This window comes from Salmo salar, chromosome ssa13 (assembly GCF_905237065.1).
Source record: "Salmo salar chromosome ssa13, Ssal_v3.1, whole genome shotgun sequence".
NCBI lineage: Eukaryota > Metazoa > Chordata > Actinopteri > Salmoniformes > Salmonidae > Salmo > Salmo salar.
Genome location: NC_059454.1, coordinates 43,169,551 through 43,190,966, shown reverse-complemented (window position 1 = coordinate 43,190,966; position 21,416 = coordinate 43,169,551). Strand labels below are relative to the sequence as shown.

At 45.3% G+C, this 21,416-nt stretch overlaps 2 protein-coding genes across 3 annotated transcripts; both read right to left on the bottom strand.

Moving 5' to 3' along the window:
• Positions 1–498: 498 nt before the first annotated feature.
• LOC106567025 (translocon-associated protein subunit delta) lies at positions 499–4,984 on the bottom strand. Its single transcript, XM_014135804.2, has 6 exons — positions 4,797–4,984; positions 2,817–2,935; positions 2,664–2,738; positions 2,430–2,519; positions 1,777–1,842; positions 499–1,315 (listed from the first exon to the last, which is right to left on the bottom strand). Exons 1-6 carry the CDS (start codon positions 4,843–4,845, stop codon positions 1,211–1,213), a joined length of 504 nt encoding a protein of 167 aa, XP_013991279.1. The 5' UTR covers positions 4,846–4,984; the 3' UTR covers positions 499–1,210.
• A 633-nt stretch (positions 4,985–5,617) lies between these two features.
• LOC106567023 (isocitrate dehydrogenase [NAD] subunit gamma, mitochondrial) lies at positions 5,618–20,953 on the bottom strand. 2 transcript variants are annotated; one of them, XM_014135798.2, is made up of 13 exons: positions 20,806–20,953; positions 14,750–14,794; positions 13,895–13,906; positions 13,637–13,734; positions 11,815–11,924; positions 10,038–10,098; positions 9,684–9,816; positions 9,406–9,539; positions 8,985–9,087; positions 8,605–8,751; positions 8,259–8,353; positions 8,059–8,119; positions 5,618–6,896 (listed from the first exon to the last, which is right to left on the bottom strand). In XM_014135798.2, exons 1-13 carry the CDS (start codon positions 20,884–20,886, stop codon positions 6,795–6,797), a joined length of 1,182 nt encoding a protein of 393 aa, XP_013991273.1. In that variant the 5' UTR covers positions 20,887–20,953; the 3' UTR covers positions 5,618–6,794. The 2 variants fall into 2 exon arrangements, with proteins under 2 accessions (XP_013991273.1, XP_013991274.1); XM_014135799.2 differs by lacking the exon at positions 13,895–13,906.
• Positions 20,954–21,416: the final 463 nt, after the last annotated feature.

Sequence of the window (21,416 nt, the reverse complement as noted above, 5' to 3'; positions counted from 1 at the left end):
TTTCCATTATTTTGGCAGATACCTGTATATAGTGCAGTGCAATACATTTGACCAGAGCCCTATAGAGTGCCATTTGGGACACAGCTATGATAAAAGCCTATACAGTTTAACAGGTATCCTATGTAATGTAGCAGGCAACACATCCTTCAATATCCTCACCACTAAGGTCATGCTCTACTTCAGGGGTCTTCAACAGGCAGACCGTGGGATTTTATTTTTTTCAAATACTATATTAGTATACAGTACTTTTATTTAGAAATGTGGGTTTTTGAAAACTCTGGGCTTCTTGCGATTAAAAATGATATATAGTTATGATCAGGCTCCTCGACCATCTGCTCAAGAAACAAATTGTCCCGCAGGTGAATGTAGTTGGGGACCCCTGCTCTACTTCATACTCTTAGCAGTAACTCATTTTAGTTTGGTGCATTGTAGTGTGGCCTTGGATAATGTTTTGCCCCTAGATGTAGATGTGTGCAGCATAATTGAGACACAGTAAGAGAAAAGCAAACCATTTATTCATTTGACCACCAAGCACAAATAATCACCAATACTTGAATATTTGGCCTCTTCAGCCAGCCAGTGCAACAGTTCCATGTACTGTAGGTAAGACACAGCCAGTCAGCAACTGCCAAGTCCACAGTGGCATCAGACTCTTAAAACACCAGTGTCCGTATTCACAGTATCTCAGCGTATGAGTGCCGATCTAGGATCAGTATTGCTAGAGCACTCCTACTGAGACTCTTGTAGATACAGAACCAGTCATTTTAGACTGTGTAGTATCAGTACCAATGAAGGTCCTTCACAAGAAAGACCACAGAATGATGGACAGATATTCTTGTCTCTCAGAGGCCAAGTCCACCGGTAGGTAAACAATAAGCCTGAGGCTGTGAAAGGAAGTCAGTGTTGGCATATAGAAACAGTCCTTTAACTTTCAGGACCTGGGTTTGCTTTTGAACACAAAATGACCATGCTCAATTCAGTTAGTGGGGTACATCGGGTTTGATTGAGGTGTGCAATTTTTACCACAACTTGACAAAATGCAATAGCTTTTTCTGCTTAAAATTTTTTAAATAAAAAATATAAAACAACTAGTTCCGCATCTCGAAATGGATGGTGGCAAATTGTTGTTCTGGATTAGTAGAAAAATCACACCAGAATTCAACAGTCTTTTAGAGTTCCAGTTGCAGAGAACTGTGGGACTTGCAGTCCTTTATGCCTGGATGGTGCTTTTAGCGCTGAAGGCCAGGTAGTAGACCAGGATACCGATGAGAGCAGCCATAACCTCAGTAGCCACCCACGGGCCGTTCCATGCACCCTAGAAACAACAAGACAACGCAGCACCAGTTAGGAAGGAATCTCAGATGAGAATGGAAAACACTAAATGCGAGTGTTCCATCATGTGTGAAGACACATGGAAGGTGCAACACAATTGATAAATGTAAACTGGAGACACCATTTCTGAAGACTGATGTGTTTGACAGAACTGTGCTACTTGAACTAGCAAAAACGTGTCTGAGCTTTGTGTAACTAACATTTACTAGCTAGCTAAACATCTCAGCTAACTGTGAAAACAATTCACGTATTTCCCGTAAGTTTGCAGCCCACTGCCTTTTGCAACCAAATACAACACTGTCTCCAAAAACGGCAAGGTGCCTCCAGTAGTGTTTCCTCTTCTGCCGTTTGTGACGTCTCCATTTTCTATGCGTAATGCGTATACTATAGACATGACTGTCTTTCATCGAGTATTCATTTGTTATTCTGTCTATGCTGACTCACCCTGTGATCCACGTTGACAGAGAAGAGAGGCTGGATGGAGTCACTATCCTCATTGTTCCTCTGGGCCTAAAAAACAAACAAACAAATATAAATACACACAATTGCATAAGGCTATAGGTCATATCTGACAGTATGCACAAATATTTTACTCTGGACTTACACTTGCAGAGATAATCAACAATCAAGACATTGAGATCTCCCCTGGTGGTTGTATCTTTCAAACAGCATGCATAACCAGTTATTTTTAGCCAATGTCAAAGCTTGCTAGCATCGAGCTGCGCTCTCACGATTGGCTATCGGGTGGTCACGTCAAAGAAATGTGCAAAACTTGGGAAAATGTGGAACTCTTGCTGTCTAGTAACCAACTGTTAAGCCGCTGTCTCCTCCTTCCATTGAAAATGACTGGTAGCTAGATCGCTGATTATCTTGCCAAGTGTGAGTGATGCCGCATTCAAGACCACTAGGAACCTCTGGGTAAGAATTTGCTCACTTTTTTTTTTGCGTAGAGCTTCGTATTCATTGATTCTGATACTTTAAAAGCAGGAAACTCATCTTTCTACGAGTTTCCAAGTCAGAAATTTCAGGGTTGTCTTGAACGTGACAAAAGTCCGCAGTTACACTCATAGCTAGACAAATAGGAATGAAGCACCTACCTTGCGCAAAGAGCTATAGGACTCCTCATCGAAGAATTTGACCTGGTATGTACCGGAGCTGGCCTGTTTGTGGGGCATGCTCCAGGACACCTGAGAAACACAGAGAGAGACAGAGCGAAGACATGACAAACTAAGTCATAAACCCACAGCATGTGCACAGAGGCTCAAGTGACTCTTGGTATATTGGACATCCATAGTGTATGTCCACATCAGACACATCATACCATCTCTTACCTGGTACTTGCCGACATCCTGGCCTCTGGTCACGGGGAACTGTCTGCCATTGACGTCAGCATACAGAGCCACACTCTGTTGAACAAAGATACGCATTTAGAGCGTGATGAGAAAAAGAGAGGTGTGTCTGTCTGTCGTGTCTAACTACAGTACCTGGGCTCCATTGGCGCAGGCCAGGCTGAGCTCCACGATAAAGACAGACTCAGAGGAGATGACGGCATCAGAGGTGGTGTAGGCAGAGGGGGTGATCACTGGGTCTGAACAGCTCTCACCTAAACAACATGGGAAGAAATGAAATCAAGCAGTCTTTGCTAGCTACCTTAATGTGAAGGTACTGTTCATTTCTACTCTGAGAGCCTAGCTAGTGCATAACAAAATAATTGACTTGGCTAGCTAACTATCTGGTGGTGCAGATTGATCAAATCTGCAAAATTGGGTTGAATAGAATGGCTACTGTAGCTAGCCACCTAGCTATCCAACCTTGTTAGCTAACATTCACCTTCTTATCCAGCTATCCAAATACATACCGGTAGCTAGAATTTTTTTCCTAGATTTATAGTTTCAAACATGGTAAAATATGAAGATATTACTTATAAATAGCTAGTTTACTAGCATACTCTTATCAGTAAGCTAGCTAGCGAATACAGTGCATTTGGAAAGTACTCAGACCACTTGCCTTTTCCCACATTTTGTTACGTTACAGGCTTATTCTAAAATTGATTAAATACATTTTTTCCCTCATCAATCTACACACAATACCCCATAATGACAAAGTAAAAACAGGTTTTTAGAAATGTTAGCAAATGTATTACAAATAAAAACAGAAATAAGTATATAAGTATTCAGACCCTTCGTTATGAGACTTGAAAATGAGCTCAGGTGCATCCTGTTTCCATTGATCATCCTGTTTCCATAACTTGATTGGAGTCCACCTGTGGTAAATTCAATTGATTGGACATGATTTGGAAAGGCACACACCTGTCTATATAAGGTCCCATAGTTGACAGTGCATGTCAGAGCAAAAACCAAGCCATGCGGTCAAAGTAATTGTCTGTGGAGCTCTGAGACAGGATTGTGTCGAGGCATAGCTTTGGGGAATGGTACCAAAACATTTCTACAGCATTGAAGGTCCCCAAGAACACAGTGGCCTCCATCATCCTTAAATGGAAGAAATTTGGAACCACCAAGACTATCTAGAGCTGGCCGCCCGGCAAAACTGAGCAATCGGGGGAGAAGGGCCTTGGTCAGGAAGGTGACCAAGAACCTGATGGTTACTCTGACAGAGCTCCAGAGTTCCTCTGTGGAGATGGGAGAACCATCTCTGCAGCACTCCACCAACCACGCCTTTATGGTAGAGAGGCCAGAAGGAAGCCACTACTCAGTAAAAAGGGACATGACAGCCAGCTTGGAATTTGCCAAAAGGCACGAGAAACAAGATTCTCTGGTCTGATGAAGCCAAAACGTAACTCGTTGGCCTGAATGCCAAATGTCACATCTGGAGGAAACCTGGCACCATCATGCTTTGGGGTTGTTTTTCAGCAGCAGGGAGACTAGTCAGGATCGAGGGAAAGATGAACGGAGAAAAGTACAGATATCGTTGACAAAAACCTGCTCCAGAGCACTCAGGACCTCAGACTGGGGCGAATGTTCACCTTCGAACAGGACAACGACCCTAAGCACACAGCCAAGACAACACAAGAGTGGCTTCGGGACAAGCCTCAATGTCCTTGAATGGTTCAGCCAGAGCCCAGACTGGAACCCGATTGAACATATCTGGAGACTTTAAAATAGCTGTGCAGCAACGCTCCCCATCCAACTTGACAGAGCATGAGAGGATATGCAGAGAAGAACGAGAGAAACTCCCCGCTGCCAAAAAGTACTGAGTCAAAGTTCTGAATACTTATGTAAATGTGATATTAGTTTTTTTTTAATACATTTGCAAACATTTCTAAAAACTGTCATTGTGGAGTATTGTGTGTAGATTGTGGGGGGGGAAATCTTTTCATCCATTTTAGAATAAGGTTGTAATGTAACAATTTGGAAAAAGTCAAGGGGTCTGAATACTTTCCAAATGCACTGTAGATTTCCTTGACGCTAGTTAGTTACTGTTGCAATCTCTCTGAAATTACTCACCGGTGCACAAGCAGACAAGAGCAAGAAACGCGGCTATTCGGATCATCATGGTTGATTTCTCAAAATGTCTTTAACACGACAAAGACTTGCGCAGCTAGTTATTTCAGCAGTTGTTGCAGACACGTCTACGTCAGCTTTCAGACCGTTGCGCTGTAACGCACCGTATCAGCGCAATGCACTATGGGAACGTGGCTGTGTTGACACGTCACCTCTCACTGAGACTGTAGGAAGTGTATTTTATAGGCCCGTTAGAATAAGCTACATATTTTACGGTGTTTCACTTAAGTAAATAAGTCTAAAACATACTTCATGGTGGTAAAAGTATATTCAATATAAAAGTACCATTCAAACATGGATGTAACAATATCAGATACGCATTTCTGGGTTATTTAATTCCAGGTAACATAGCCTAAACGTATTTCTAAAGAGAAAGGGAGTTGTTTATCACATCCAGGTTGGATTAAATAAAATCCAATTCCTGTTTGACTAACCCTCCTTTACGTATTTCAGTCATTCCTAATCGTAACCTAAATCATACTTCTGACAAGCAGTATTTGCACCCTACCTTTCATAACTCATATTTTGTCTCTACAGGTATGTTTACTATTTCCAAAATAACTGCCTGAGTAAGTCCCGAATGGCACTCTATATAGTGCACTACTTTTTGACTAATTGTGCACTATATAATGAATAGGGTGCCATTTGGGAAATATCCCTTCAATTTGCCTGGATGCCAATACCGTTCCCTTGTTGCAGCATCTATTGCACTGAAATTTACCAAGCAATGTGTTGGATCCTGAAAAAGTATTACACAACAAAAGTAGGCTTAGATAACCTTTTTACATAGTACATGAAACCAAAATAAACACAATTTCATTTAGCAGGTAAATGTCCTTGGGATCACTCTAGATTTCAACCACTGTACGTTAATAAGAGACAGTATATAGGTATTTGAGGTACAAACACATTGGTTGCTTTCGAGTACAACACAGAGATACACAAGTCTGGTTTAGTTTTTTCAAAGGATCAAGTGAAAAACAGTATGTTTGACAAAGTATATAATAATGGCATTTCAGTGTACAGTTCTGAGTTGTTCAAATGAAGACACCGTTGTTATAGAACATATGTAACAGATAAAAGTTCAATAGAACAGTAAAACAAAAACCTTGTCAAATAAAGAGTGTGAATTGATCTAAAGACACAGAAATGACAATGGTAAATCATTTGATTTGATTTGATTTTGGGAAAGATGAGCAGCATCTGATAAAGATGATAACAGAAAGACAGAGACCCAAGGCTAAGCACTGCTGGAGTGTGAGAAGAACATCAAAACATTTATTATCAAGATTGCAGTACTGTGAGAAACATAACTGTTTACACTCTTTCTTTGTCATTTGTACTGTGAGAAAATACTAAAACCGTTTCAACTCTCACAAATGACTACAGTGAACCCATGTACCCAAGAATGGTTGCTTAAATACAATCAAACAAAGCCAATGTCTCAAGCAGAGCTGAATGTGTTGCAATCTAGCTATTATGTGCTGGGTTGTAGGATACACCTAGCAGAGAGTGGCTATCATGTCCTGGGGTTAAACCTAAGAGATAGATCCTTGCTTTTACTTCTTCACTACAGCATGCTATTACTGATGTAGAGTTTGGGCCTACTACTTCCTTTGTTTATGCACAAAGGTTAATGTGAGTGAACCGGCCAGGGAATGGTTATGGAAAGACAGAATGGTGTGAAATTAAACTTAATCATTGACACAGACATGAATACAAAGGAGAAGACAACTGATGAATACACTCTGCTAGTCTGAAAGAGGTGTGTGTGTGTGTGTAAAGACAGGACTGAACCGCTCCCACACGTCAACAACACAGAGGAGTATCACTATAGAAACAAACATGCACAAACACACCCCCACTCACTCAGCACACACATACAGTACATTACAGCTGTTTTAAACATACGAGACACATCCACAAAGTGCGTGTGTGTGTTCAGAGCTCGCTGGTGAGAGGCCCCTTGCTCTGGATGTTCCTCATGATAGCCTGGACCACCTCAGAGGTGGTTCCCTGCCCCCCAATGTCAGCTGTGTGCAACTGCAGAAGAAGAATATTATTAACAAAGGCAGAATGATACTTGAGACAATTGTCAATGTCGCCATTATATCCCTCTCAGCTGTGTGCAACTGCAAGATAACTAGTCACAAATCACATTCTACTCAAAGAAACAATATAGATGAAACAGATATAAATAGAGCAAATAGACCGAACACCATTCCATATTCTCCGTGACCGACAATCATATCTACTCTACACAATACATTTATTTCTGAATATTCTGTAATGTTGCTCTCCCCAGGCCCCAGAATTACTATCAATCACACCCTGCTCAGAGGGATTCTACACTGATAATAAATCAGTGGGTACAATGGTAACATTTTGTACGATGAAGAGGCTCTATAGAGCAGCATACATTTGATTACAGGATGGACAAGTTGGCTTCGAGCAGGGTTGGCAACAGGCTGCCTGCGGGACAGGTTTGGCCCATGGGCAGCCTGTTGCCGACCCTGCGCTAGGCCAAGTGAGTGATTTTTATTTTGTTGTGGTCAATTTGCAATGTACAAATTATTAGAATTATGTTCCGGCCCCCCGCCCATCCGCTCTGACCAGGCCGCGGCTGAATTATCCATTGATAACTGGCCAGACCCTCAGGAGGTCAGTCGGCAGTGAGGTGTGTGTGTGTATACAGAGCAGTGACGTGTGTTAAGTCAGGTGAGAGTATTGAGTAGCGTGATATGGGTGCAGTGAGGTGAGAGTATTGAGCAGGGGTGTATTCATTACATCGTAGCAAACAGTTGCAAAACATTTTGCAACACAGTTTACTCCAAACGGAAAACATTTTACAATGACAAATTCAGTTAGGTCCCTCCCCATTTCATTCCATTTGCTTTCATTTGGTTCGGTTGGGTTCTTAAAAAAAAAAAGGTTTTACATTTAACCTTTAACTAGGCAAGTCAGTTAAGAACAATTTCTTATTTACAATGACGGCCAAACCCGGACGACGCTGGGCCAATTGTGCGCCGCCCTATGGGACTCCTAATCACGCCGGATGTGATACAGCCTGGATTCGAACCAGGGACTATAGTGACGCCTCTTGCACTGAGATGCATTGCCTTAGACTACTGCGCCACTCGGGAGTTCTTAGTGAATACACCCCTGGTGAGTGTATTGTGCAGTGAGGTGAGAGAACCTGACTTACCTGAGTCTCGTTCATGGTTGTCAGGACTGCATTTCTGATCATAGTGGCATAATCAAAGAGCCTGAGACACAAAGAAATACAATGAGTTGACTTTCATGTCATCTGTTCTGTTCAACAAGTTGACTGCTGCTCAGATAACACATACACATCGTCATGGTTTAGAAACAGCCCCTTCATTAGACGATGCAAGGTGAACCTACTTGAGGTGGTCCAGCATCATGCAGCTGGCCAGTAGCATGGCAGTGGGGTTAGCAATGTTCCTGTCAGCAATACTCTTCCCTGTGTTCCTGGTGGCCTGAAAGTCACATAGAGAAAAGACAAGAGAGCGAGCATATCGAGAGATCATTGACATACATGGCCAAGTCAACTGACTACTGTTTAAGTCCAGCATTCACTCCTCAATTTACAAACGCTAAGCCCTATTTGGAGTAAGATCCCGATGGGATCGAGACGTTGTCTGTTGTAGGTGCGTCTCAATAAACCACTGTAGGAGCATCGTATTACATTATCAGAGTTGCAGACATTACAGGTGCCCAGTGGACTGACCGTTTCGAAGACAGCATAGTCGCGGCCGTAGTTAGCCCCTGGCACCAGCCCTGGCCCTCCCACCAGGCCAGCACACACGTTGCTGACCACGTTCCCATACAGGTTGGGCATCACCATCACATCAAACTGCTGGGGTTTGGACACCAGCTAGGGAATAAGAGGGGAATGGGTAAATGACACAAATGAGCATGAGTAATATGGACAAAAGAGATATAAACTTTCTTAGCCTGGTCCCAGATCTGTTTCAACCGCCTTGCCAAGTGCCAACTCATGGCAATATCAACGGCCATATGAGTTGGCGGGACAGCACAAACAGATCTGGGACCAGGTAAAAACGTTCTGGTGTGCCTGTATAATAAAGATAACATTGGTTTTCATACCTGCATGGTGGTGTTGTCGACTATCATGGCGTCAAAGGCAATGTCAGGGTACCCAGCAGCCACTTCTCTACAGCACTGCAGGAACAGACCATCTCCCAGCTTCCTGTGAAGGGGAAAAGAACCCCTTGGTTGCATTCTGACTCTCTACCCTTCTTCTTGAAGTGTCCACTTGACTTGTTCACTCCACCTCGTGCTTTTCAAAGCATTGGAATAGTGTACGCGTGGGCTAGGGGGCAGGTGCAGTTACCACCATATTTCTTACACAACTCTGTCCCATTTCAATTTATGAGGGGGAGTGAACGAGTGCACACTTTGGGGAGAAGGGGACACAATTGGACCGCAGCCCCCAAAGCGCTCAGAGTGTGAGTCATAACAGACAACGGGTGGAATACACATCTACACCTCGGCTGACTTGACTTACATGATGTTGGCCTTGTGGACGGCAGTGACCCTCTTGCGACCTTTCTCCCGGGCCAATTTAAAGGCATACTCAGCGATTCTTAGAGAGTTAGTCCGGGTGATGATCTTGAGACACTCCACCACCCCTGATACACTCTACAGGAGGAAGGGAAGGAGAGAGGGATGCTAACACAGGTTATATAAAGCAAAGAGAGTGAATGAAAAAAAGGGATAAGTTGAGGGGAGTGAAAGTGTGTGAGCGTGTGCGCGTTCGCGTGTGTGTCTGTGCGTGTGTGTAACCTCATGCTCCAGACTGCTGTACTCTCCCTCAGTGTTCTCCCTGATGATCATGATGTCAATGTTGTTGTGACGAGTCTGGACTCCAGGGAGGGACTTACAATGCATGACGTTGGCATACAGGTCCAAAGTGGTACTGGGGGACAGAGAGACGGGTGGAGACATTGTAAGCTGACAGGGCTGGACAGAGAGACGGGTGGAGACATTGTAAGCTGACAGGGCTGGACAGAGAGAGCCGCAGAGCAACAGACGACCGTTTGGGCTAGAGATCGGCAAACCGTGAGCAGAAACGGAGCACTCGAGGAAGATGTCCTCTGTCTTTTTTAAATAAACCGTTGGATAGAAACCTTTACTTACCGGAGGAGGTTGTTTCTGGACTTGTGGGAAGCAGGCAGGGTGTGGAGGGTTTCAATGTTACCTACAAACAAACAAATGCATAAACATTGTGAGTGTTATAGGCAGGGGCGGAAATCCCGGGGGGGACGGGGGGGACACGACCCCCCCATCCTGGGAAAAATATGATTTCCCCCCCCCCAATATATCACTGAAAGATAACTATGTAATTTAAATAATATTAATAATACGCAACGAAAGCAATTGTGCTGATTATAGACACTTAATAGCGCGTTTTTAAGTTTCAAAAGATTGCAACCCCCCCACCCTTTGCCTCACAATGGTTTGATCCACTGCCAGTTCCTTAGCTTGCTAGGTAACAGAGAGGTCGTATCTACTGTCTGAAAGGCACTCAATGCACGTAACTGACGTGAGGTTAATCCAGTCAATCGCGCACACACACTAGCTGAATATGCAGAGCTAGCGCGCAAATATTAACTATTAAGCTAGCTAGTACCTATTCCATTTATGTGGGGTCGTCAAAGATGGAATCAGCATGCAGATGATGTAAGTTAGTGCTTCAAAGTCCCTGTGATAAGGTTAGCGATAAACTGAAATCCAAACTGAACAGAACTACACTCTCTTCTACCATTGTCTTAAATATATTTAATGGTCTCGTTGCAAAAGCTAAATTGTCGCAAGTGAACTTTTATTTATTTATTTTATTTCACCTTTATTTAACCCGGGTAGCAAAGATTATAGCAAACACCACTGAAACTGAATTGGTGCTCGCTAGCTTTGCAAATTCTGCTATTGTTGGAAGCCAGCCAATATGAAACAAACTATTAAAATTACAAAAGGTTGCAGCACATGTTGTGTAAATGGTGAACTCATACAGCTGTCAACTCGTCATTTTAATCCGTTTCACATTTGCTAGCTACCTTTTAGATCGAAACCCAAATAGAATGATTGAAGATGATAGAAGCCCATCTCCTACTGTAAATAACCTACACACTGTGTGTGTAGCCAGCCAGCCAGGTAGAAAAATGGCAGAAAAATAAAAGACGGACATCAGAGTATTTTTCAATACACCAAAACGCATAGTAAGAACCCAAGTAGCCTAATATCTCAAAGACTGGTTGATAAAATGTTCATAAGAAAGAAATGACATTCTAATGGAAATGTTTCACAATGATGTCATTAGGCAGAGCAGGCAACAGATGGCACACAGACAGCAGAGTTGGGGATTAGATATGCAGGGACAGACTGGCAGAGACAGGGAGTCTCAGGTAAGTTTGTTGAGTCTTTGTTTGGCAACATTATGAAAGGTTCTCAATTTTTTTGACTTGTAAAATAGGAACATAATTGGAAAATGCCATGGATACCCCCACTCTCAACTTAAACTGGTGACTGAACTAAGATTTGTTAAAGGCAATGGTATTGCTGTTGTGATTAGTTGTGTAGTTTTGGGTACCGGTAGTTAGGAGTACGGCAAACACCTTATTTCTTTGGTTCCTCAATATACATTTACCATATTACAATGTAGGCTAGGTGTTACAGCACTACCTTTGGTGTCCCCCTCAGGAATTGCTCTTGAGAAAATTTAATGTAATTGTCCCCTCCAAAGTTGATATCAGATTTTCGCCCCTGGTTATAGGCATTCTATAGAATACAGATAATTGATCATACATTGCAGTGAGTGACACATTTGCAGTTATGGATAATTGGTTCTATAGCTGGAACCTGCCTACAATGTGAGTACAAGAGCATGGTGCTATGAGCATTACAGTGTTTCTCCTACCTTTGAGGGCCACTCCATTACGGCGGATGGCAGTGATGGCGTTGTTGATGTCATCCTCAGTAGCTGAGCAGACGTTCACTACCTCAAAGTCCACAGGCACACAGCTGAACCTACAGAACACAACAGACTCAGTCGTTCTACCTCAACTCATTGGTTGTACCACTACGTATATATGAGACATATGTCGATGTGTTTATAAGCTGTGAATAACATTTTAGGAACTTGGTAGCCACTCACTACTGCTTTAATCCAATATATACTACCGTTCAAAAGTTTGGGGTCACTTAGAAATGTCCTTGTTTTTGAAAGAAAAGCACATTTCTTGTCCATTTAAAAAAATAAATAAAATAACATCAAATTGATCAGAAATACAGTGTAGACATTGTTAATGTTGCAAATGACTATTGTAGCTGGAAACGGCAGATTTTATGTGGAATATCTACATAGGCATACAGAGGCCCATTATCAGCAACCATCACTCCTGTGTTCCAATGGCACGTTGTGTTAGCTAATCCAAGTTTAGCATTTTGAAAGGCTAATTGATCCTCTGTCTAGTGTCTGTTCTTTTGCCCATCTTAATCTTTTTTTATTTTTATTGGCCAGTCTGAGATATGGCTTTTTCCTTGCAAATCTACCTAGAAGGCCAACATCCCTGAGTCACCTCTTCACTGTTGATGTTGAGACTGGTGTTTTGCGGGTACTATTTAACAAAGCTGCCAGTTGAGGACTTGTGAGGCGTCAGTTTCTCAAACTAGACACTCTAATGTATTTGTCCTCTTGCTCAGTTGTGCACCGGGGCCCTCCCACTCCTCTTTCTATTCTGGTTAGAGCCAGTTTGCACTGTTCTGTGAAGGGGGTAGTACACAGCGTTGTACGAGATCTTCAGTTTCTTGGCAATTTCTCACATGGAATAGCCTTAATTTCTCAGAGCTAGAATAGACTGACAAGTTTCATAAGACAGTTATTTGTTTCTGGCCATTTTGAGCCTGTAATCGAACCCACAAATGCTGATGCTCCAGATACTCAACTAGTCTAAAGAAGTCCAGTTTAATTGCTTCTTTAATCAGAAGAACAGTTTTCAGCTGTGCTAACATAACCCCTTTGCAATTTTCTAAGGATCAATAGGCCTTTAAAATGATAAACTTGGATTAACTAACACATCGTGCCATTGGAACACAGGAGTGATGGTTGCTGATAATGGACCTCTGTAAGCCTATGTAGATATTCCATTAAAAAAGAAAATCTGCCGTTTCCAGCTACAATAGTCATTTACAACATTAACAATGTGTACACTGTATTTCTGGTCAATTTGATGTTATTTTAATGGACAAAAAATGTGATTTTCTTTCAAAAACAAGGAAATGTCAAGTGACCCCAAACTTTTGAACGGTAGTGTATATTAAATAGAAATGGTTTAATTAATGAACTGGTATAGGTGTTTATAAGCCATGAATGTTATAACCAGTTATAATAAACTTAAAGGAATAATCCACTCAAAAACTATATTTTGGTAATACACTCATGATATACAACTTTCAAAATGCTAATTGTCACATCGTCATGATGATCAAAACCCATCATCATGATGTGACAAGTGAAAGAGCGTTTTGAATGTTAAATATTTTAATAACATTGTGGAACTGTATCAACAGTGGACTAATGCAACAAATACCAAAGGATAGTTTTAGAGTGGCTTGTTCCTTTTAACAGATGTTCAGAGCTCCCAGGGACATATTAGTGGCTGTGTTTATAAGCCGTTTATAAACTGTGAATAACTGCTCATAAACATGTTATCGATTGTTATAAAACACACTTAACTGACCTGAAGAGCTCCCTGACGTGATTGAGAAGTTCTGGTCCAATACCATCTCCAGGTATGAGAGTTACAGTGTGTCTGCCACCATACTTTGCAGGAGGGGGCTGAAATGTACACATTTGTCATCATTGTGTATTGTTCTGCCAGAGTTACCATGCTACGTTTGTGTGGCAATTGTGTGAATAAGGTGTGTTGTTTGTTATGTGTAACATGAGTATGTGGAGGCCTGTAACATGATGTGATGGGATGCAATCTGGTACTTACAATGATTTGTCCCTGTTAGTTGTAGAAACACAGCCGGAAAAGCGGAACAATACAGTGAGAGATTAGCAAAGCACCTGAAATTCAACAGTTGCCCTTCCCCCCTTAGATTGGTAGCTCATCCTTGATTCCCTCTCCCCAATGTGGTCCCAAAAATTTGTAAAGGGGCTTGATCAGGTTGCACAGGCTCAGCTGGATGCTGACAATTGGGTTCGTTAGCAGAGTTAGCTAGCTAGCTTTGTCACACCAAATCAACACAACAATAATCAATACCAAGCAGAAGTATTTAGAGTTCCGTCTGAATGTCCCTCAGAAACGTTTTCATCTGACAGAGTGGCAGTGTGAAGCTCGTTCTGGTCATAGTAAAATACCTGGGTAGGCTAGCTACATCACACAACTTACACTACCTTGTTAGTATGATGCTTCAAATAGACATAGTTGACAGCAACCCGTATGATTTCTGACAATTAAGTGTACCAGGCAACTCGTGTAGCTAAAATGTCAAGTGTTAAGAGGCCTAGCTGAGTTGCGGTGACTACATTGAGTCGCTGTCAGTCGATGCGAGGAAACAATCACTGGTTGTATTTGACAAAGGTTTTATTAAAAAGTGTGGATTTCAGCAAACAAAGAAAAGGTACACGGTAAGAGTTTAAGAATGTACATTTTTACAAGTATCGACTGACAGCGATTCGAAGTCGGAGGTTCAGTACGCCAACAGTGGTCTCCGCTCAACTCCAGTGATGTGATATACATTGTGGAGTTGAGGAAAGACTTGGCCAGACAACATTCACAAGATTTAGGCCTACTCATAACACCACAGATAATCTAGTTGATACCGATTCCAAGATGGGCACTCACTACTGTTGACTTCTCTCTGCGACTGCTCACTGGGGCTCCAAAAACCTGAGGAAACAAAACAGGGCGTTAGCTAACTCAATTTGTGGATTATGTGGTTATTAAGGACCTGTGAGGCTTTCTAGTAGTGATACACATTCAACAGTACAGTATAAATGTATTTGTATTTATTTTACCTTTATTTAACTAGGCAAGTCAGTTAAGAACAAATTCTGGAAACAAAAATGATGAGACAGCAGGGGTGTAATCATTACTGATGCTAACCAGGGGTGTAATCATTACTCCAAATGTTTTGCAACGAAAACTAGCGTTTAATGTTTCACTATATTGGATCACTCCAATATATTGGTATCACTCCGCGGCGGAGGGATACATCCGAGGTGAGGATTTACAGATTTATTCCCGTGTACACCTGTGTCATGGCTGGGGTCCGCCCCTATATATAGACCCCATGGCCGCGACACGCGTTCCGTTTCATTTTCTCGGCGGACGTCCGTATGGTTTAAGGTACAAACTTTCTGAAGTTCGCTTGGTAAGTCACTAGTAAGTGTTATACCTTGCTTGGAAGTATACTCACTGGCTGTTTGCAGCCTGGAGCAGCTGGCCACATAGCCAGCCCCTCATCTGGGAAGCGCCACTCGCTGCGTGCTGTTGATCTATATCTTCCGCCCGTGGTTTGTCGTGCTTGTGTTTCGTTAGTGTTATACTATGACTCCGTGTGCATCCATTAATATATTGGTGGCTCTTGCTGCCACAGAATGTATTTACTTTACACAACTTGCGGACTGGCTTGTTCCGTGTGTTGTGAATCGCTTTAATTACCCTGCAGGGTTTTTTTTCTTGTTCTTTCCCCTGCAGAATGTAAGAGTATCGTGGTGGGCTTCCACTACGTTGAGACATTAACTTTGGAGTTCTTTAAAATGGAGTTACTCCATCATATGATTCTGTTTTTTGTTTCCTGCTTGGATATTAAACCAGCTAGGTAATATTGCAGTTGGCGAAAAACAAGAGATCCGTATACCTCGTGTATGCACTGCCTGGGTTTGAGCCACGCGAAGAGGGCGGTGGAGCGCCCTACTGGATGCCTGTTTGTGTGGTGCTCTCAGAACGCCTGCGCCTGGCGCGATTGGAGGCCATTCGCGAGTGGGTCGGCCAGGCTCGGACAAGCTCCCTCCCTCAGGAGTGGTGCGCCAGCGAGCTGTTAGTCCCTCTACTGGGCCCAGTACCCCTCCCAGGAAGCGTGGCAGGAGCCACCGCAGGCAGAGCCAATCTACTGCCAGTCCTGGACGGGTGCAGGAGTCGGACCGCTGGGACCACCTTGAACGGAGGGCGCATTCCCTGTGTCAGGAGGTTGATAGCGTCGATGCCGACGACAGCTGATCCCTGTTGGCCAGTGATAGGCTGTTACTGGGGGACGATACTGGCACTGTTCACCACCGTGAGCGGGGCTACCAGGCTGACAGGCCATCAGAAGCCGGCAGTGGGGCTTCATCGCCCCCCCAGCAGCTCGAGAGGCCTACTCACTCGGGTTGCCACTGCACATCAAACTGGAGGACAGTGATGACTCTCCATCTGTCCCCATCTCTGCTGAGTTCATCGAGGCCTTGCAGGAGAGCTGGGCCTCTGCCTGGGGGCGCTTCCGACTCACAGCAGAGACTGGACCACGGAGTTGTGTTGCAGGCACAGAGTCACTCGGCCTCTGGGAGTACCCGACCACGGACACCATGATAGCTGCCATGGTCCTCCCGGACTGGGAGATTAAAGGGTGGAACCCGCCACTGAGGCTGGGACTTGAAAGCCACATATGGGTCCCTCTGCTCTCTTGGCCTCCAACGCGGCCGTGCTGCGATGGAGTTGTCTCGCCTGCTTTCCCTGCTCCAGAGGGATGTGGCCCACTCCAACGGATGGACCATGGCGCAGGTGGTTACCTCCCGGCGCTATCTCTGGCAGGCCTAATCCCGTCTGCCAGCTGCTCTCCAGAACACATTTGCCACTCTCCCCATCACCCCAGGGCTGACGTTTGGCCCAAGGGTTAATGACATTCTGGAGCAGACCGATAAGGTTCGTAGGGACTGGGAGACCCTGAGACGGTTCATGCCGCCTCCTCAGTTCCCGGGTCCAAGGCAGACGGACGGTCGCCACCCACCTGCACCTGAACTACGGTGGGGTCCCTCTCCTGCCCCATCGCCTCGTGCTGGAGGGACGACAGCAGGGAGGGGCACAGCGTGCGGTGGAGCTACAACCTCTCAACCTCACCGCCATAGGGATGTGCACAGGGGACCCAGGAGCTCGGGGCGCCAGAGGAGAGGTGGGCCCTGGCAGGACCCCTGACACACCCTTCCCTGGCCACTTCTCCCAGTCTCAAAGGGCAAAGTGGGAGGAGTGTGTGGAGTCCCCATGGGTGTTGTCCAGTTGGTTGCCCAGTTGGTTATGGCCATTTTAGCTAGCCTAATGGTGCAGTTAAATTATTCATAGTTTTTGAAACCCTGACTTAGACTGAAATATCATTGAACAATAGCCTGACCTAAGATAAACTAAGACATGGCATAATGACAAATGCCATTCCCTTGTAGATTACGTTTTAAAAATTAATATTTTTTGAAACATTTGATTCAGTCATTATGTAGCGCACTTGGGTAGAAGTCCAAAATATAGTTAACAAGCAATGAACCATGGTCAGGGAAATAAACATGTCAGAAGTAATCCAATAATCATTGTTTTTAATGCCCTGGAGGGATGTAAGACTTCATTCACATAGCATTATGGGATTTATCCCAGCCATTTCCGCCCCAAACTTTTCCGCTCATGTCTTTATTATTGTGATGGCAACACCAGGGTTGTGGGTTCGATTCCCACGGGGGGCCAGCACAGAAAAAAATAAATGTATGAAATTCTATGAAATGTATGCATTCACTACTGTAAGTCGCTCTGGATAAGAGCGTCTGCTAAATGACTAAAATGTAATGTAATGTAAATGTTGTCCACAATGCTCAAGTGGTACCGATTCCAATTCCGGTGCTCCTGGACAAGGGTGCCATCTGCAAGATCAAGACAGAACAGCTAGGTGGTTTCTACTCCACTTATTTTGTGGTCCCAAAAAGAGAAGGAGGGTTTAGACTGATTCTGGACCTCCGCAACCTCAATGGGTACTTGAAGGTACTGAGGTTCCACATGCTGTCCCCAGCCTGCATGTTGCAGGCTGTGTCCAGGGACCAGTGGTTTGTGACGCTGGACCTGAGGGAGGCATACTTCCATGTTCCTGTTCATCCAGCTCATTAAAAGTACCTACAATTTGCTTTCGATGGGAGGGCTTACAAATTCATGGTTCTTTCCTTCGGCCTCTCCTTGACACTTCGCACTTTCACAAAGTGCATGGATGCTGTTCTGGTACCTCTCACGTCCCTAGGGTTGTTGATCCTCAATTACCTGGATTGGCTGATTTGTGCCCCGACCAAGACATGCCCCTGACCCACATCGGCGGGCTGGGCATTACTGTAAACGACAAGAAGAGTCATCTGACGCCCACCCAGAGGGTTGCCTTCATTGGCATGGAACTGGACTCAGTCCTCATGAGAGCACGCCTGCCCACCAGAAGGGTTCAGGCCGATCTCATCTTGCCTCGACCCCTTTCGTCAGGTGCAGGTGGTATCCGCCCTAACCTGCCAACGCCCGTTGGACTTGCTGATGGCGGCCTCATTGTTGCTTCCCCTGGGCCTGCTCCATCTCCGGCCCTTCAACCTTGGTTCAACTCCCACCGGCTGCACCTGAAGCGCCACCGTCAGCTGCGGGTGACCGCACAGTGCCTCAGGGTATTGTTGAGGTGGCGCTGTCTCTCCTTTCTCTCGGGTGGGGTGGAGATGCTGCGGATGTGCTGCCGAGAGCTGGTCAGCACAGACACCTCCCAGATTGGCTAGGGGGGGTTGAACCAAGGGCAGGTTGTCCAACGGCTGTTGGCTACCCCCTTGGAGTGGCAGGCACATCAACACACTAGAGCGCCAAGCTGTACTGCTGGCCCTGCAGTCTTTCCTTCCACACCTGAAAGGAAGACATGTCCTGGTGAAAACGGACAACACCACAGTGGTGGCTTACATCAACCATCAGGGTGGACTGAGGTCCCACCGCCTCCATCTTATGGCACGGGAGCTCCTTCTCTGGGCTCAGGGACGTCTAGCATCTCTACGCGCACATACCTGGCATCCTGAATGTGGCAGCAAATATGCTCTCGAGGGAGGGCCCGCCACCTTGGGACTGGAGCCTACATCCCCAAGTGGTGCAGCACCTGTGGGACAAGTTCGGGATGGTGCAAGTGGACCTGTTTGCCTCCCTGGACAACGCACACTGCCCCCTGTGGTATTCCATGTCGGCGCCACCAGGGCCTTTGAGCTTGGATGCTCTGGCTTATGATTGGCCAGGGATGGAGCTTTTCGCATTCCCTCCTTTTCCCCTGATCCAGGCTGTGCTGGACAGGACCAGGATGGCAGAGCATTGTCTGCTTCTGGTGGCCCCATACCGGCCCAGACGACGCTGGTTCAGCCTTCTCCTGTCCCTGTCGTCTGGGACACCTTGGCAACTTCCCATGAGACCAGACCTGCTGTCTCAAGCCGGGGGAACTCTGAGGCATCCGAGGCCGCACTGCCTCAGTCTGTGGGCTTGGCCACTGAACGGCACCAATGGTCCATGTTAGGACTACAGGAGGGTGTAATGAACACCATGCAGAGCGCAAGGGCACTGGCTACAACCGCGGCATACCAGTTGCGCTGGCAGTTGTTCTGCTCTTGGTGCACTGGTATTGAGGTTGTGCCCGAGTCATGCAGGGTGCAGTATGTCCTCCAATACCTGCAGTCTCGCTTGGATGAGGGCTTGGCAGCCTCTACACTGAGAGGGTATTTGGCACGCTATATCTGCCTGCCATGTGGGGTGGATGGACAGGCCAGTGGGGTGTCATCCCTTGGTCTCCAGGTTTATGAAGGGGGTTCGTCGCCTGCGTCCAACTAGGACCTGCTCAATGGCAAGCTGGGATCTGGATCTGGTCTTGGTAGCTTTGGCAAAGCTGATTCTGTCAGACAGGCATGTGAACATCCCTTTTACCCTGTCTGCTTACGACCCCCTGGCAGTGGCGGGGGAGTCTGGGCCTCCCTCCGGCATGCTGTGCCCTGTGAGGGCACTGGCTGCCTATGTGGAGAGGACACGGTCAGTGAGAAAAACAGACCAGCTCTTTGTCTGCTATGGTGAGAGGGTCCTGGGGGCTGGGCTATCAAAGCAGAGACTCTCTCACTGGATAGTGGACACGATTACGACAGCACACCGCCTGGCTGGCAGGCCAGTGCTGGGATCTGTGGTGGCACATTCAACATGAGGTGCGGCTGTGTCCTGAGCTCTACTGAGAGGAGTGCCCCTCTCTGATATCTGTGCTGCGGCCAGCTGGGTTTCCTCTTGCGCCTTTGCTAGGTACTATCGGGTAAATGTGGCACCTCCCTCTGCGGTTGGTTCAGCCGTCCTGGGCGTCGCCTCCCCTTCCAGGGACTGTGCCGGGACCCCCCTTCCACATTGACAGCACCTGCGTCTCGATCTGTATGTATGTAACCACAGTTATGTGAGCTATATGGATCAATCCAATCCTCTACGGTGCTAGAGGTGCCTCAAAAAATGATGTAGAGAACGTGTTGCGGCCATGGGGTCTATATATAGGGGCGGACCCCAGCCTCACGGGAGTAAATCCTCACCTCGGATGTATCTCTCCACCAAAGTGATAACAATATAATGAAGTGATCCATATAGCTCACATAACCTTGGTTACATACCTAACTTTCGTTTTATTGTCCAGGTACGGCAAAGAGGGCGGGACCTACCTGAATAATCTGTCCAATAGAAACGCTACATTCTGTTGAAAAAAAAACCCAACAGTTTTGTAACTGTTTGGAGTATTGACTGCACCCCAGGAAGCTAGCACGCTAACCAGATATGACCTTGTGTTTTAGTCTAGAAACACTATTTCTTTCAAACCTAGTTTTATGTAGTTCCTTTATCATCATAACTGTGAATCATAAAAACGGTCTTACTTTTGCCGTCGTTGCCAACCGTCCACCCCAAATGGGTTTGATGATTTTGGACATTGAAAGCACTGCACTGGAGGCGGCCATCTTGATGCAATCTGACTGACAGCGTGCACGCACATTTGCTCGTGCCCACACAGCAGAGAGAATATTAGGGGAGTTCGTTTTACATGGCCCGATGCACCGGGTGTGTAGAGTTTTCGTTTAAGGACCAATGGAATCAAAGACAATTCAGTCTGAAGATTGGCAGGAAATGCTTCTCCAATACAAATTAAATAGTTGAACATGGTATTACTCCAACCTCCTGAAAGTGACAGACTGACACGTTTTCATTTTTGTCAAAAACAACTTTACATCGAAGGGGTGCCTTTGAATTGAATGATTGCTCATGCGCAGTTCGGATAAGAGCGTCTGCTAAATGACTTAAATGTAAATGTAAATAACGCTTGTAGGCGATGTCATAGCGACGTTGGCTAGCTAAACTCATAGATGCGGTAAAAGGTCAATGAACTTCACCAAAACAATGGAATTGCCATGGAAACCCGTGGGTGAAAGGGCGGTTGGGGAGACCGCATCTATATGGAGAAACACGTCATCGGGCCTAATGTCGTATGGCA